The sequence below is a fragment of the Hylobates moloch genome, unplaced genomic scaffold (genome assembly GCF_009828535.3).
Source record: "Hylobates moloch isolate HMO894 unplaced genomic scaffold, HMol_V3 SCAFFOLD_6, whole genome shotgun sequence".
In the NCBI taxonomy this organism is placed as follows: Eukaryota; Metazoa; Chordata; class Mammalia; order Primates; family Hylobatidae; genus Hylobates; species Hylobates moloch.
The window spans coordinates 2065679-2083186 of record NW_026652281.1 but is presented as its reverse complement, the minus strand read 5'-3'; the positions used below and the strand labels follow the sequence as shown (position 1 = coordinate 2083186).

General features: G+C 52.5%; 1 protein-coding gene across 1 annotated transcript in view; it reads left to right on the top strand.

Annotated features, from left to right (window-relative positions):
* Positions 1-7431: 7431 nt before the first annotated feature.
* Positions 7432-17508, top strand: part of BANP (BTG3 associated nuclear protein) — a 115215-nt gene continuing 105138 nt past the window's right edge. The window contains exon 1 of the mRNA XM_058440264.1: positions 7432-7482. Coding sequence (XP_058296247.1) covers positions 7450-7482 — 33 coding nt within the window. The 5' untranslated portion in view covers positions 7432-7449. The remainder of the gene's footprint in view (positions 7483-17508) is intronic.

Here is a 17508-nt window from a genome sequence, read left to right as displayed (position 1 = left end):
CCTATAGGACTTATCTAAGACCATAATAACTGCCGCGTGTACTAACTACCGCGCGCGTGCACTCAGGCCCCTCTGGATAGACCCTGGGGACCCCTGACCACTTATGTCTGGGAAAACGCCACCAAGCGCTCCGGAACCTCAGGGCAAGACCCGCCGCAGCAGCAGGTAGGACCCGCTGGGGGCGCACAGCCCACCTGAGACATCGTAACTACAAGTCCCAGCAACCCTTGGTGCGGGGACAGGACGGGCGACCGGAGTCCGGAGAGACTACAAGTCCCGGCAGGCATGGCCCAGACGCAGGGACTACGAGTCCCCGAATGCATGGCTCCTAGCTTGCGCACGGCACCCTGGGAGGTGTAGTAGTTCAGGGAGCTAATACCTATTCATTCCGTCTCAAAGAAGATGCAAATTCCTCAGACCGTCCACTGAGGTGATTTTTCTCACGCAGGCCATGGATATGGGCGAAAAACGGGGGGAAAAAAGCCCTGGGAAGCCGGTACCATCGCGGAAGAAGGCCGCCTGCGCATGCTCACCGGGAAGCCGAGCGGGAAAAGCGCGCGCAGCAGGCCTCTCTGTCACGGGGGGCCCCGCCCCCGGGCCCGCGCGCCCAGTGAGCCTGCGCGGAGGGCAGGGGCCGAGCGTCGCGGGGAGGGGCTCGCGGCGCCTGCGCAGAGCGGCGGCTTCTCTCGCGAGGACGGACGCCATTATCGCATCTCCCCGACAAACACCACGAGAATTCCGCAGCCCACACGGTAATTGCAGCTCCCGCAGCCGGTCGCGCCTCCGCCTCCCCCTTCCCGCGGGGCGAGAGCGAGAGCGAGATCTCCCTCCTCCCTCCTCCTCCCGCCCGCCGGGCCGCCCGCGCCGCAGCCCCGCTGCCGCCAACCGCCCGGGCAGGGCGACCGCCCCCCGGGCCCCGCTCCCCGTCCCCGGCCGCGCCCCGGAAGAGGGGCTCCCGCTTCCTCGCTTCTGCACCCCCGGCCCCGCCGCGCCCGGCGTCCGTTGAGCCGCGGCTGCCGCAGCCCGACCCGGGGGCCTCGCGCTCCCGACCTCTGTCCCGGGCCTCGCCCCGCGGGAAGGACCCGGAGCCACGGCGGGGAGACTGGAAAGGCCTAGAACCGCTCCCGGGCTCTCCTGGGGACCGAAGTCTCCCAAGGGGGTCGCTTCTGCCAGCCCGGCGGGAGCGACAGGGATCGTTTTTGTGTCTCCTCCGTGGCTGTGGACCGGAGCCCCATAGCCCAGGACTTGCACACGCAAGTCTCTGGCGAGGCAGCGGAAGGGGCGCTCTCGGGGCGACCGCAGACCTCGGCGAGGACCCCAGCCCGTCCCCCGAGGGGCCCCGATGAACGAGGACTTCGGGGTGCCCCCTCCCCAGCACGTTTGTGCGATTTCTGTGATCTAGTCCTTAAGAAAGGTGGCCGTTTTTTCTCCCCCTAGGATGCAGAAAGTAGATGACATTCCATCCACACTGTGTGAGCACATTGGAGAGACTGCCTTGATAGAGGACTGATGTTCCTCACTGATGAGATGGTAGGGGTTGTCTTGCTGTTGGAGAAACACATCATCCCTGAAGAACTGTGAGCAAGCGGAGCGAGTGTGGGCTTTGAAGGGTAGCGAGCTTGCACCCTGACCGGGGAGGGCTCGGGTCACACAGTTGTGGATGTGGAACAGGTAATTGCCCTGTTTGGAGTTGCCTGTTCTGCCCAGGAATGTACTCCAGGGCCTGATGGCGATGGCGGAACTCGCACTACAGTAAATAATTGATAAGAGGAGGCAGTTGTGGGGTCCACTTTTAGCTGGAAGTTCTTGGGGGACAGAAAAATAACTTGGAGTAGTGAGTGGTTCTGAGTAAGCTCAGGAAACATCAAATAAAAACTGGATCTGGTCATTTAACACGCAGCTCGCAGATATCCAGTGCTAGAAGAAAACACCAAAACCCGGTAAAATTATGTATGTAGGTCCACTTCCCGTGTCTGGCAATTAAAATAAGAATATATTCTTGCGATGTTGGATTCTGTCATCATTGGCGTTAATATTTTTATTTTTTGGAGATAGGGTTTCACTCTGTCCCCGAGGCTGGAGATGGGGTTTCACTCTGTCCCCGAGGCTGGAATGCAGTGTCGTGATCTTGGCTCACTGCAGCCTCGGCCTCACTGGCTCAAGTGATCCTCCCACCGCAGCCTCCTGAGTAGCTTAGACCACAGACGCCACCACCCCTGGCTAATTTTTGTATTTTTAGTAGAGAGGGGATTTCACCTTGTTGCCCAGCCTGGGGCTTTAATCTTTTTAAAAAAGAGCTTCCATTTGTGATTCCACGTTGCGTGGGGGCAGCTCAACATCTCGGGTGCTTCATGATGACCGGGGAGGCAGAGGCTGCCCCCACTTTATAGATGAGGTGATTAGGCCCGCAGACACTAAGGGACTTGCTCAGATTTACAGAGCCAGGGTTTGAATTCAGTCTGTCTGAAGCCTGTGTTCTTAAAAAAAAAAAGCCCATATATTTAGTATTTTAATCAATATGATGTATACAATAGGAACGTCAATGAAAGACTTACAGTGAAAAGCAATGGTCCCTGCCACACCTCTCAGCCCCGTTCTTCAAAGAGGTTTCCATCTTGAGTGGTTTCTCTAGGTCATTCTCCACAGCTCTAAGTAAGCTGATCCTGTTTATTTTTTTCTTGAGATAGGATCCCCAGATGTTGCCCAGGCCGTACTGGAACTCCTGAGCTCAAGTGGATCCTCAGACTCCTTAGTAGCCGTTAATACAGGTGTGAGTGACTGCACCTAGCTCTAAGCTGATACTTTGTTTTACACAGCCTTGACTTTCTGTTACGATGGGGTGATGGAGCCCTTCTGTCATATCCCACCTCTTCTATCCCCTGGACTGTCTGTGTTAGGCCTACGCAAATACTGTTCTCTTCACAGAAAAATTGAGTGTTTCCCTTCCTGTACAGCGTGGTTTTTTCTGTTAGTCATGGCTTTTCTCTTGGCACTTTCTGTTCCCATCGACTCCTTATATTGTTTTAAATTTTCGAGGGTAAGGTCAGGTCCCCTTCCTCCTTCAGACCCTGTCCTTTTTCTCATCTGGACGGGTTAGCCTGCGCACGAGCCACCCTGATACTTTCCTTTCTTCTCTGGCGGGTGTGTTCAGGAATGTTTTCATCCCGGGTTTGTTCGTTTCCACAGGCACCTCTGGCAAGTGCTCTTCCTCCTTGTGGAGACCCCTCTCCCTCCCTGAACGCTCTTGGATCTTCTCTTTGGTGTTAATGATGTTTTACCCTTGTGTGTGCTGAGGTGTGTGGATTCCTACGCCGGGGACTCTGACTCTGGTGCTTTGTCCTTCAGCTCTGGGAAGTTCTGGTGTTCTGTCTGAGAAGTTCTTCCCTCCAGCTTTGCTCTTCTGTCTTAGGAGTTCGTTTGTGGTGGATGTTCTACATGGACCCCTGGAGTTGCGTCTTTATCCTTCCTTCTGTGTCTTGTTTATCCTCATTTCTGGGAGAGGGCTTTAATACGTCTTCACAATCAAATTTTTGATTTCCAAGCGTGTATTTGTCTTGTTTCTTTTTCATGGTAGCATACTGTTTTACAAATGCCTCATCTCGGTGACTCTATGGAAACTAGTAAGGATTCTTTTCAGTTCTCCTTTGTTCTGATTTCTTGTTTCCACTAATGTCACTTAAAGTGTTGGCTTCTTCCTCTGTATGGCAAGTCCTCCTCACATACTGATCTTTACTGTTGTCTGAGGCAGGAGGAAGCTGGCGGAGAGCCCCGGGTCTGTGGGGTGCTTTTGAAAGAGTCCATTTTCCCCTCGGGTGATTGGAGCCTGTCACCCTGGGACCTGGAGCACCAACTTGCAGATATTTTCTCTGGGCTGTTCCCGTTTCTTTAGGAAGGCCCCTTTGCTGGCCGTGGGGGAGTTAGCTCTCCTGTGCGGGACCGACTTGGCAGGTGCGGGTTTGTCCTGCCCGCAGGGCTCTGTGAGGCTTGGAGCCCCACGCCTGTGCCCCCGGTGCGTTCCTTCTGCCCTGATCGGGTCCTCTGCATCTGTCAGGAGGGTGTTCTTTCTTGTGGGTTTATAACACTCTATTAAAAGATGATGATAATGGGGTGAGAGGAGGTCACCCGTGTGGCCAGTCACTCCCCTTGAGCAGGAATTTGCAAGCCTGTTCTACTCACTCCACCTTCCTGCTTCCTTGTGGCCTTGGTAATTGCCCACAGTCAACGGGATGAGGTGCCAAGCCACCGTTCCACAGCCGCCTCTGAATTGCAGTGTGTGCTGGTGGCTCTGGCCCTGTGGCCTTGGAGGGCTGCCAGCGTACCTGGGCAAGGCCCCGCAGACCCGTGTGGTAGCAAAGACCCTGACTTTGGCTCCTCGCTGGGTCAGCATGCCAAGCGGGCCGTGTGCCCTGCTGGGGTCCAGGAGGGCCTGCAGTGACGCAGTGGCGAGCGTACTGGGAGCATGATCTTGCTGCATGGTAGCTGACTGTCCCTGGGAAGTTGTGCGTAGTGCGGTGGGCTCTGTCTGCCAGAACCTTGCTAGCAGAGCGTCCATCAGCGTCACTTGGGTATGGGTGAGAAATACACTTTCAGGCCCCACCCAGGTTCTCATGCAGAATCAGACTGCAGCTTGGTCAGCTTTTAATTTTCAGGTAGTTTTTGACTTTACAGAAAAGATGCAAAAAATATTTCACTGAGCTTCCCTGTTTTCATCTGCTTCCCCTAATGTTGACGTCTTATGTAACCAGGCATCCATATAAATTCCAGAAAGTTCACAGCATTATTGCCTAAATGACAGACCTTATTCGAACTTCGGTTTTGCACCAATGCCCTCTTGCTGTTTTGGGATCCCCTCCAGGACCTCACTGGTGGGGTGGCTGGTGCGTGTGGCTGCCATGTCTCCTTAATGTCTTTTTGTCTGATATTTACATAGTCACAAAGTATCTCCCCCAAGATACACGTCACAAAGGGAAAAATAAAACTGTAGCCTCTCGGTGGAAAAACCCAGCAGATCCTGTGTGAAGCAAGTGATCAGGGTAACACCATCAGTCATAAGACGTTGACACCAAGGACCCAGTGAGACACATCACTTCTCTGGCAGTGTTGCCAGAAATGCAGTCTCATCATGAGAAAATGCTGCACCCAACCTGAGGGATGCTCACCACAGTCCTGGCCAGTGCCTCTCAAAAGTGTCCGGGTCTTGAAAGACAGGGAGGCTCAGAATTTCCTGCAGGCGGGTGGCCAGGTGATGTGTGTACGCTGGTCCACAGGGAAGGGCTTCCCACAACCTTGAGGGAGGTGAGGGAGTAGGAGGTTGGGGGCTCCAGGCACAGATGCTGGGCGGTGGGGTGGGCCTCTGTGGTCTTGCAGCTCCCCCATCAGGTTTGTTAGCCTTTGGGTTTCTCATCTGCAATGATACTGTACAAATCCCAGAATCTCCAGTTACACGATTAAGTGATTGGCATGACATGGCGTTGCAAGGCTGACTTGAAAATGACTGTGTACGCCGGGCACGGTGGCTCACGCTTGTAATCCCAGCACTTTGGGAGGCCGAGGCGGGCGGATCACGAGGTCAGGAGATCGAGACCACGGTGAAACCCCGTCTCTACTAAAAATACAAAAAAAATTAGCCGGGCGTGGTGGCGGGCGCCTGTAGTCCCAGCTACTCGGAGAGGCTGAGGCAGGAGAATGGCGTGAACCCGGGAGGCGGAGCTTGCAGTGAGCCGAGATTGCGCCACTGCACTCCAGCCTGGGCGACAGAGCAAGACTCCGTCTCAAAAAAAAAAAAAAAAAAAGAAAATGACTGTGTAACTCACAGCACCAGTTTAGCCACTGCAATCTAGAGAAACTAAACGTTTCCTCATTTTGAAGGAAAGACTTCTTGGGGAAAGTCAACTTGAGGGTCTCAATGGGAATGTCTGAAATGAAAGCTTTAGAAAGCGCTCCCTGTGCCTGAGGTAGATAAATGTCTGTGTTTTCTCTTCACACGGATGATGGTGGTGAAAGCAGGACATCATTTGACTTGGTCAGCAGAAGTGCTCTGAACCATCCGGAACTTTGGGGGCTGTGGGGAGGAGTTTCAGGAAGTTGAAAACAGTATTGGGTGGAATCACACTGTTGCAATTTGCTCTGAAAAAGCTACACTTGTTTTGTTCTCAGCTGCACCTGGGGCCCTGCAGACCCTGCAGGAGAAGAATGGGGCGAGCGATTGGTACGCGGCCTTCCCAGCCTGCAGAGCTGCCTGCTTTGGTTGTAATCGTAGGCAAGCTCCGCCTGCTTTGGTTGTAATCGTAGGCAAGCTCAGGTTTCTGCGTCTGCACGTCCTGGTGGGCTCGCCTGGGACTCCCCTTTGTCTGTAGTACAACACTCCACTCTGCTTGACCCTTTGGAAGAGAGGATGTCTCCATCCTCAGGGAGTAGAGAAACACTCTCCCCTCCCTCCGTCCTGACCCCCGTGCAGAGGATGAAGTGCCGTCCCAGACGCCCCCTCTCTGGGGTCTCAGAGAGAGGAGCACCCCAGGGGCCTCCGTGGCAGGAGCCTGTGACTGTCTTTGGTTAAAATGTGCAGGAAGTGTTAACTCCTAAGCTGCCAGCAGATGGTGTGTCGAGACACTGCGAAGTCACATGAACTTGATTCCTGTTGTGAAAGAACCGCTCTGCATCTTTGGCGTCTACACTTCGCCAAGAACCATCCAATTTGATTCAACATTCTGGATCGTCAGCGTCCACGGTGGAGCAGACTCCAGGACTCGCTGCTCCCGTGGGAGGTGTCTCTCTGGGGAAGGGGTCAGTGCTGGTGGAGGATGGCGCAGTGCTCCAGTCGGAACCCACAGGTTGCCAGCTTACAGCGTGGGAGCTGTGGAAGGACACATGGAGCGGAGGCGGCCGAGGAGGTGAAAGGCTGAGAGGAGGCTGCAGTGAAACACCTGAGGAAGGCTGGGCAGAATGGAGCGGGGGTGGGTATTGGCCGCAGTCACCTCCTTTCTGCTCGTCTGTGTCCACGTTCTGTCGTGGTTGAGACCAGATCCTGTGTGGACTGGGTGGGCTGGTGTGGAGTCCTGTCAGGAGACCAGGGGCGGTTTTGAGCCAAGCCCACGGAGGCCTGCCGCGGGGCCCTGCACTGACAAACGTTTGGCTAATGACCAGTTACCTTCTGTGTCTGAGAGAAGGCCATTGTGGCCTGTAGTGATTTTCCTTTTCCCTCGAGATGAAAAGTCATCAAATATCTGGAAGCAAAGCTTAATCTTCCTGAAAGTAGAAACGCGTTTGGATGGAGCCGGTGGTGGGGGGAGAACTTGGTGCGCGCTTGGCATTTGTTTGCCGGTGTGAATGCACTTCCCGTAAATATGGCAGAACGCCTTCACCTTTCACCAGATGACGCGGGGGGAATTGGGCCATGGTCCCTGCCGTCATCATGGCATGCTGCAAGCTCCGTGGGCGGTGGAGGCGGTGATGCTGACAACCCCTGCTGCCGCGTATCCTCAAGTGAGCTCAGCTCTTGTGTCGGTGGGAGCTGGGGGTGGGTCCCTGAGCAGAGTGCTGCCACTGCCAGCCTGCGTTTTGTGCCGAAATGCTTCCCTGAGATTCAAGAAGTTCACACCCTACGTGTTTTTAGAAGGCTGGGTGCCCTGTTTCCCAGCCAACAGTTGTGGCTGCCAGTGGGCAAACACAGTTTGCAATAGTTGGCCTGTTGTCTTATAATTTCTGGTTCTCCTCTTTGTGGTGTAGGTCATGTTAGGTGATGGTCCTTGGTCATTTGTGCCACGTTCCCTCATGTTCTTGAACTCTGAGTCCCTAGAAACTGACGTTGGTCTTATTTTGAGTGCATTATTTTTCAAACTTTGGGTCTGAACCCAAATCAGTTGAGTGGGCCATGGCCAGCATTAAGAATACTGGATAAAAGGAGCGTGATTCGGAGTGGCTAAGGGGTAGGTATCGACTCAGGAAGCTTGCAGTGATGAGTGTATGAACTTCTTATCGTAGGCCCCAGTCAAGAGTGCGGAAACCACTGTTCTGTGATGTGTGTCTACTAGTGGATGGTTACGCACAGCATTTGACTGAATTTGGGTAACTCTGGATGTAGTGTATAAAGTATGTTTTAAAAGACCATTCACTGGGTCAGGCATGGTGGCCCAAAGCTCCCAGTGCTTTGGGAGGCGGAAGCTGGAGGATCACTTGAGCCCGGGAATTGGAGGCTGCAAGGCTGCAATGAGCCATGATTGCGCCACTGCACTCCAGCCTGGGCAGCAGAGTGAGACCCTGTCTCAAGAAAAAACAAACAAAACTCTTCCCCTTAAGCCACTTGCTTAGGGGTGGCTGTAGTTGACTGTGTGGCCTCTCATCCAAGTTAATTTTAATCTCTGTGGAGATCAGACTGATAACCTCGCAGTAGAACACCCATCGGTGAGCTCAGCGGCGCAAACTCACAGCCCAGCAGTGTTTGCAGAGGGGAAGGCCCGGAATGTGTGGAGGCTTTGGGGTCCATTCTTTGCAGACAGACAGAATTCTCATGGCGGAGGGAGAACCTTGCGGGGCCTTGGGAGTGAGGGGAGCAACCTCAGCATGATGTTCGCACGTACACTAGGGACTGGATGGTGACACCATGCATGCCCACGAGGGTGGAGATCTTTGTGGAGTTCACCGATGGATCCCAAAGGCCCAGAACGGGACGGCACGCTTTTCTGTGAGGGGTCAGAATGTGTTTCTGGCCGTGTGGGGCGTGGGATGTGTCGTGCCACTGTGAAGCCACTCGACTCTGCTGTTGTGCTGAGAAGCAGGCAGCTTGTTTGTGGACACTGACATTTGAGTTTTATGTGATTTTCTCATCATGAAATAGGATTATTTTGTTATTTTTCTGTTTTAAAATGTAAAACCCATTCCTGGCTCACAGGCTGCAGAGAAGCAGGTGGAGAGCTGGGCTGGGTTGTGGGCCCTCATGTGCCACCCCCTGACCTAGAGTGTGTTTACCCTGGGAAGGAATAAGACGAGGTTGTGTAGAGAGGCAGTGGCTGGAGGGGGCGAGGCCTGGGCCCTGCACAGAGGAGCTGAGGTGTGAGGCTGCCAGCGAGGGAGGCGGCTGACCAGGCTTGGTACTAGCAGGCTCTCCGGGGAGGGGGCCCCCTGGAGGAACAGCGCTGGCCTCAGCCACAGAAGGGCTTGGCGGCCATGGTCTTCCTGCTGCAGCCCGTGTGGTTTTGGGAGGGACGCACGGAGCATTGGGGGACAAAGAGAGGGTCAGATCGGAGTGTGTGTGGCAGAGGGGCGATGCCACCCTTCAGAGCGATGGGTGCCAGGGTACTCAGTGAGAGCCCAGGTCCCTGGTGAGGGGGTGGGCCGAGGGGGAGTCAGAGAGGGAGGAGCCTCGGGATGCGGAAGGGCGAGAGCAGGACGATGAGGGCGGGGCCGCAGGGAGGTGGCCAGGACTCCTGGTGGTGTTCTTGGGGAGAAAGATAACAGGGAAGTGAGGAGGGTTCAGCTGTGGTAGTGCTGGGATGGCTGATCGAGTGACCATGGCCTAGACGGGGTTGAAACCCTGGACTGAAGAAAGTGCCGGGGAGAGGTCAAGGCAGGAGATGGAGAGCCGGGGATGACAAGTGTCCCTGGCACCCCCTACCCCGCCGAGAGATGGTCCCCAGGGGCACCTTCACTGGGGGCTGGCCCTCATGCACACCAGCCGAACCCCCCTGCCCACCTGGGGGCTTCTGGGGCAGAGCAGAGGCCCCGCGGACCCTGAGGATGGCCACGGGGAGGGGAGATGCGAAACACTGGCCGAGTGCAGGTGCTCACACAGCCAGGAGCTTGCTTGTGGGGCTGTTGTCTGACACCTGGGAGATGAATTTCAGTCTGACGGTGGATCTGGACCCAGATGGCTTGCTTGGGATTCAGCAGAGAGTGGAAAGAGCCACACTTGAGGATGGGCTTGGGTGAGGGTTTGGAATGTGTTTGAAGAGTTTGGCAGGCAAGGATTTGGTGGTAGCAGGTGGGGCACATCATGTGTTGGCAGGGTTTTGTTATTTTTATCCTAAAGACATACTTATTTGCAGACCTTTTATTTTGGAACAGTTTGAGATGTATACATATGTGGCAGAGATGGCATAGGGAGTGCCTTTGTGCCTGGTACCCAGTTTCTCCCGTTGCTAACAAGACGCATGACGGCAGTTCACGGCACAGTGTTGGGTGTGCCGCGGCCAACACAGCAGATGAGCTCTTTCACGAAATCAGTGATTCTGCTTTGATAAAACGGAAAGTCCACGGAAAGCGCTTTCGCTGTGTTTTGAAGTTGGGTGATTGTTGAGGGATTATTTGAGTTGCGAGTTGAACTAGCTGCTTTTTTCATGGAACACTATAAAACAATAATTGACAAATTATTGACATCTCTTACTAAATGAATGAAGTTAGCCTGTCACCTCAAAGAAGTCAACTAACAGTGTTGGTTGCCAGTGATAAAATTTGAGCTCTCAGGTGAAGTTGGAGTTTTGGAAAGTTTGTCTCTGCCACCGTGAGCCCGAGAGCTCCCAGTAAAGAGGATGCCAGTGCTAATGCTGATGAACCGTGTGCTTTTGATATTATAGACTGAACAACATTTGCAGGAGCTGCCTGACTCAGTGAACCAGCGTTTTCCAGATGGCTGATGCAGGACCATGCCTGGTTAAAAGATCATTCAGAGTCCAAATCAAGCCAATGGATTTTAAAGCCATTAAGTGCAGAAGCTCATGGATACAGTTCAGATTCCATATTGCAAACAGCCTTTAAGGAAAAATAAAGCACACTTGTTGCGTTTTCGTGTGGTGTTAAAGAAGAATCTCCACAATTATCTGAAGAGGCTGTTAAAATATTTTTCCCTTGTCTAACTGCATCTCCTTGTAAGGCTGCATTTTATTTTATTTTTTCGTACTTTTTGTAGAGACAGGGTTTTGCCTTGTTGCCCGGGTTTGTCTCGAACTCCTGGACTCACAGAATCTGCCCCCTGGGCCTCCCAAAGTTCTGGGATTACAGGTGTGAGCCACTTCGCCTGGCGAGGCTGCGTTTTTGTCATACGCATCGACCAAAACAACGTATCAGAGCAGACCACAAGTGGAAGCAGATAGGAAACTCTAGTTGTTTTCAATTAACCCGGGCATTAGAGATTTGTAAAAATGTACAACAATATCCCTCTTCTCACTGAGGTTTTGTTGTTCTTTGGAAGCTATAGTTATTTTTCATAAAACATGTTTTGTATATACTATGAATGTTTGTCCCCTTTGAAACTCGTGTTGAAAGTTGATCCCCAGTGTCACAGTGTTAAGAGGTGGGTCTATTAAGAGGTGATGGGATCACGAGGGCTCAGCCCTCAGGAATGCGTTAGTGCGTTTATAGACTAATGGGCTCTCCTTGTGGTGGGTTAGTGGTCATGACAGGGGGTCTGTTATAAAAGCCAGTTTGGGTGTCTCTCATATCCCCACCAGCAGGAAGGCACTCCCCCGATGGGGCCCTTGGACCTTGGACTTCTCAGCCTCCTGAACTATAAGAAATACATTTCTTAGGCTGGATGCAGTGGCTCATGCCTGTAATCCCAGCACTTTGGGAGGATGAGGCGGGTGGATTACCTGAGGTCTAGAGTTCAAGACCAGCCTGACCAACGTGGTGAAACGCTGTCTCTACTAAAAATACAAAAAATTAGCCTGGTGCAGTGGCGTGCACCCGTAATCCCAGCTACTCTGGAGGCTGAGGCAGGAGAATCACTTGAACCCAGGAGGTGGAGGTTGCAGTGAGCCGAGATCGTGCCACTACACTCCAGTCTGGGCTACAGAGCGAGACTTGGTCTCAAAAAAAAAAAGAGACACATCATTTCTTTCCTTTATGTAAGAAATTACCAGTCTCAGCTATTCAGTTATAGTAACAGAAAATGGAGTAAGACAGCGTTAATATGTAATGTGTTGATTTGTATGATTTTTACATGAATTAACAAGTATTCAAACAGTTTTTGTTCTAATTTCAAATATAGTAAATATTGATAGGTATAGTCTATACAAGTGCAAGCTCTTCAGGACCCTCAGTAGCTTTAGGGTGTGAAGAGGACCCTGAGGCCAGAAGGTCAGAACTACTGCCTTAGAGCCTACACGCTTCTTAAGATGCGTCCCTAGAAATTATGCGTGCTCAGGTGAAATTATGCGTGCTAATATGTTCAGGTTTGGAATTTGACCACTCACTTACAAATTTGAATTTTTCCTCCCTTTCCCCCGCAAGCACACATTTGAAGGGCCATCTTAAAGAAAAAGCAGTGTTGCCCGAATGACCCCAAGAGTAAATGGGAGCTGTTGGGGAGAAGTGTTCTTGCTTCTTTCTGATTTCCCGCCTATCTAGCATCCGATCAGTCATCTATAGTTTTCTTTCCCGTTATTTCCCATCTCATTCTTGTACGTTCCACTTCAGACTGATTTAGGGCAAAAGAAGTAAGCTGAGACTTTTTCACATGTCTCAGTTTAATAAAAATTGACTTCTTCGTGTCAGTTCATCCTGCCTTTCTCATTTTTCTTTGTTTCTAGACTTACATCCTGAGAGGATTTGACTAAAAGGAACGATTAATTTCTTGGCAGTTTTCTCGTTTCGGGAGATTTAGCTTTTTACCAGGTACCACTTAGTCTCGTCTTTAAGTGGGAGTTCCTGTCCTAATTTTTATGGCTCTTTGGACTTGCCATTCCAACTCAGGTGGCCTGGGAGTCTCCACACGGAAGCCATCCGAGGAGAAGGGCGCTAGGATGAGCTGGGGACGGGCTGGGAGCTTGGTGGCCGTGGTCCCTCATCGTCACTTTACTGTCTCAAGCGTCTTCTCTCCCTGGTCGCACGCACTGTGAGCTTATTGTTCTGGGCGTTCCCCTCCCTTAGTTCCCGACTGCAGTGCAGGCCAGGCCCTGTGCTAACTTTTTACAGCAGGGAATATACTCAGTTCATATTTTTGTCATCTGTAAAGTGAGGTAGGCCCCTTCAAGACATGTAAGGAGTATCTGTGGCTGTGGAATGCATCTTTTTAGACTGGCCGCTCTGTCTGGATCTGGTCACGGGTAGGTGCTATGATTCACACCACGTCAGAGCCCCGCTCTGGGAGGTGACACATCTGGGCTATATTGTTCCACTTCCTGTGGAAATAACTGCGTCCAAATCAGATGCAGCCTTAGGGCTTTTCTTAAGGGTTGATAGAAGAAACAGCTCTATGAAGAATGTATGCCCTAAAAATACTGACGGGAAAAAACCCATTACGTTGTATCACCCCTAATGATGCATGTGATGCGGCTTAGGTGCGACGGGGAAGATCCTGGTGTTGAAGGCAGCCCTGGTGTTGAGCACAGGAAGCGTGGCTTAACTTTTCTTGCTGCTGTTTTTCATGTGACACTGATAATCTATGGCAGTTTGTTTTTTGACTGTTAAAGCCAAGTTTTATGCCCAGTTACAGTGGGTTTCCTTTTATTCCTCCTTTAATGGCTTTGCGGTTTTGTTTTAGGGGTGTCCAATATTTTTGAAATAGTAATAGCAAAATTAAATACCTTTGCAGCTGTGTTTCACCTGATGACCAGCTGCCGTTAGCCTTTGCTGACAGTGGATGGGCACTGTTCATCAGACGTGTCAATCACACTGATTCCACATTCATGAACTGAGTAGTTAGATTAGTAACTTTATAGTACAGTCCTTGTTGAAATCAGGACGTGGGCACAACACACTTTGAAAACCTTAATCCATGGTTTTTAAATAGAATTTCTGACATTCATCGTTGTGCATTGGGGAATGACATCAGTGGTGTGTTCTCACTGGACTCATCACAAACGTATTCACTGGGTGCTGTGCAGGCCAGGCCTGGTGCCCAGCTGTGAACACAGCCATGCCAATTCCTGCCCTCGTGAAGCTCACCGTCTAGCAGGAGACGCTAAGCAAGAGAAACCTTTCAGATGTGTACTGAGTCAGACAGTAGAGCAGGAAAGGCTGCTGTGCAGGTCACTTTTGCTGAGGCGTCCAGGAGGCGTGCAGGGGCGGCCAGCTCCACTGTAGCACCCCGAGCTGGGTGTATCCCTGAGGAGCACGGGGAGGCCCAAATGCAGGGGCCGAGTGAGCGTGGCGGGGAGGAGAGCCCGAGGGGCTGCAGAGGGCCCGTGAGATGGGAAAGCCTTGGAGGGCTTAGAGCAGATGAGGGGCATAGCCTGGCACGTGTTTTTATGTGACGCCTTGGGCGCTCTTGAACGTGATCACAGCAGAGCTGCAGGTGACAGTGAGATGACTGCATGTGAGCCAGGTCTGAGGGGCGGCCTGGGTCCAGGTGGGGAGTGCCGGGCTGGGAAGACGAGGCTGGATCAGGGCGAAGGAGAGGAGAACCCAGGAGGACTGAGGTTTTGGCCTGAGCATCTGGGAAGTGGGTGTTGCCTTAAATTGAGCTAGAAAGTGTGGGAAAAGCAGGTTGGTTTGGGGTGGGTGCCAGGAGCTCAGTTTGGACGTGTTAGCATTGAGACAATCCCTTAGGGGAGGCGCCTAGTAGGTGGTGTGCTGTGTGGCCCTGGAGTTCACGTGCGAGGTCTGAGCTGGCAGGGTGATATGCGCCATCGGCGTGGAGATGTATCTGAAGGCACAGACTGATGAGCCGCTGGGTCAGTGCTGAGCAGAGGTCCCAGGGCTGTGCCCTGGGCATGTATCCTCAAGTCAGGAAGTGGATGTGGGACCAGCAGAGAGACAGAGGAGTGGGGGCCAGGCAGGGAGGACAGCATGGGGAGGAGCCGGAATGAGCCCCGTCAGGCCCTGTGGTGGGGAGAGTGGGGGCAGCATCTGGGCTGGAGCAGTTTTAGGGGAGTAACTGAGTGACAGCCCTACGGGTGGGATCTGGAGGGGATGTGAGCACCGAAAATGGAGACCGCAAGTACAGGCAGGGCTTCTGAGGAATTTTATCTGAAAGGGAACAGAGAAATGGGGGTGGGGCCGGAGAGGCAGGAGGGTGTGCGAGGGTGATGCTGAGGGACCAGGGAGGGGTGCTGACTGGGTGTGGGGCACATGCCCGAGGAGGCAGGAGTGCGCATTCTTGGGAAGTGAGAGGGAGGAGAGCAGGTTCACCCACTGAGCCAGAGGCACAGAGGGTCCAGGAGCAGGGGAGAGTTCACAGGGCTGGGCAGGGCTGGGCAGGGCTGGGCAGGGCTAGGCAGGGCTGGGCGGGCTGGGTGGGGCCCGTGGCATCAGGCGCAGCTGAGGTTGATTGGATGTGGATTCTCTCCCCATCCCTGCCCGGTTGTGTGGGTTCCCATGCCTTGGTGGCTGAGAGGTGGATTTAAGGCCGGGTTAAAGATGGTTCTGTAAAGTTTGTCAAGATTTGATGTAGTTGGCCTCGTCTGTAGACACGTCGCTTTGTTTTAGAAACAGTTTCACAGGTAATAAATAAGTAAGGCCTATGGAATAAGGCCTGTGGAAAGCGCAGCAGCCCAGGAGGGCGGAGTGGACAGGAGAGTGGGGCTCACGCAGTTGGAGCGTCCCTGCTCTGGGTAGCCTGAGGTTTGCTGTTTGTCATCCCCGACTGTCTTGTATGTGTTTGCACACATGGACAGATGGCCACACGTGGACACCCTGTTTAGGAAGCAGAACTGGGGTCATATCGTCCACGCCGCTGTGCAACTTTCCATTTTTGTGCCTTCCTCTCGCTGTCATATTCTGGAGATCTTTCCATTTTGGTTCATGTAATTAAATCAGTCTCATCCATGTGAATGACTTTGTGGTGTCTGGCGGTCTGGATGGCCATGGATTCTTCACCACTCCTGTTCTCCTGGACATTCAGGGTGTTACTCTGGGCTGTAGGCCCTGCTTTCCCATATGCGCCCTGAGCCCTGCATCTCTTGGTGGACTTGATAGGGTTCTCAATAGTCGTCACAGTAAGAGGCTTGCTTGAGCATTAGTCTCAGTCCAGCTGTTTTATTGTATTAAGACTGGACTATCCCCAGGACTTCTGAGAAATGGCAAATTTAATTTGCCAAAATAGCAACCACAGGCATTGCTGTGTTCCAGTTTTCTTAGGCTTGTTGCCCTAGTTTTTTCTATTGAAATCTTTACTGTTAGCAGAATTTTAAATGACTCTTGATCCTGGCGACGGAGGCGTTTTGAGTAAACAACTCGAATAATGTGTGGTGTCCTCATTTGGAAGAGGTTAGGATTCAGGATTTTATGGTGAGTTCAGAGCATTTTCTGAAGTCACTTGCAGAGCTTTTAGAAACTAGGAAAAGGCTTGAATTGGGCATTTAAAACTATTTCCACTAGCCCCTTAAGAGAGGCAGGAATTTCACCTGGACACTCTGGACCCAGGGCTGTTTGTGGAAGGGCCTCAGGGCATATCCTTGGGTTTAGTCTGGCTGCGCGTGGTGAGTTCCAGAATACCCTGTTTTGAACCAGGTGGTTGGTTATTTTCCTTTGCTTTGAGGAAGTCTGAGGCAGGCAGCCTGGGCCGGTGTGGCAGCTCCCTCAACGGGAGGGGCCTGGGCTCCTTCCTTCCAGGGCTTTGCTCCTTCGTGCCAGCTCCTTCTGCCTCCTTCCACGCCTGGCACCAGCAGGAGGAGGAGCACGGAAGAAGGGACAAGGCCAGAGGCCAGGGCCCCGAAGGAGGTTTCCCAGGGGGCTGCCATATGTCCAGGCTTGTGTCGCAGCCTGCTGTGGGACAGGCTGGGAAGGGAAGTCCGTGTCTGGTGCCCCGCTCCCCTAGATGTCATGGGCTCTTCCGTGAGCTCTGGGGAAAGTAGGTACTGGCATCAGCAGCTAGGAGTCTCTGGGATTAGGGGAGCCTCTGAAACTTTGCAAAGTTTTGTCTGTACTTTTTCCTGGAAAAGGTTCTTTTTTTTTTTTTGTATTTTTAGTAGAGACAGGGTTTCACCATGTTAGCCAGGCTGCTCTCCAACTCTGACCTCAGGTGATCCACCCACCTTCTCCTCCCAAAGTGCTGGGATTACAGATGTGAGCCACTGCCCCCGGCCAGCAATAATAATTTAATTGTACATTTTATTTTATTTTATTGTTTTTCGGTTTTTGTTTTGTTTTTTTGAGACGGATCTTGCTCTGTCACTGAGGCTGGAGGGTAGTGGCACTATCTCGGCTCATTGCAACCTCTGCCTCCCGGGTGCAAGTGATTCTACTGCCTCGGCCTCCCGAGTAGCTGGGATTACAGGCATGCCCCACCACACCCAGTTAATTTTTTTTTTTTTTTTTTTTTTTTTTTTTTGAGATGGAGTCTCGCTCTGTCGCCCAGGCTGGAGTGCAGTGGCGCGATCTCGGCTCACTGTAAGCTCCGCCTCCCGGGTTCACGCCATTCTCCTGCCTCAGCCTCTCCGAGTAGCTGGGACTACAGGTGCCCGCCACCACGCCCGGCTAATTTTTTGTATTTTTAGTAGAGACGGGGTTTCACCGTGGTCTCGATCTCCTGACCTCGTGATCCACCCGCCTCAGCCTCCCAAAGTGCTGGGATTACAAGCGTGAGCCACCGCGCCCGGCCAATTTTTTTTTTTTTTTTTTTGAGATGGAGTCTCA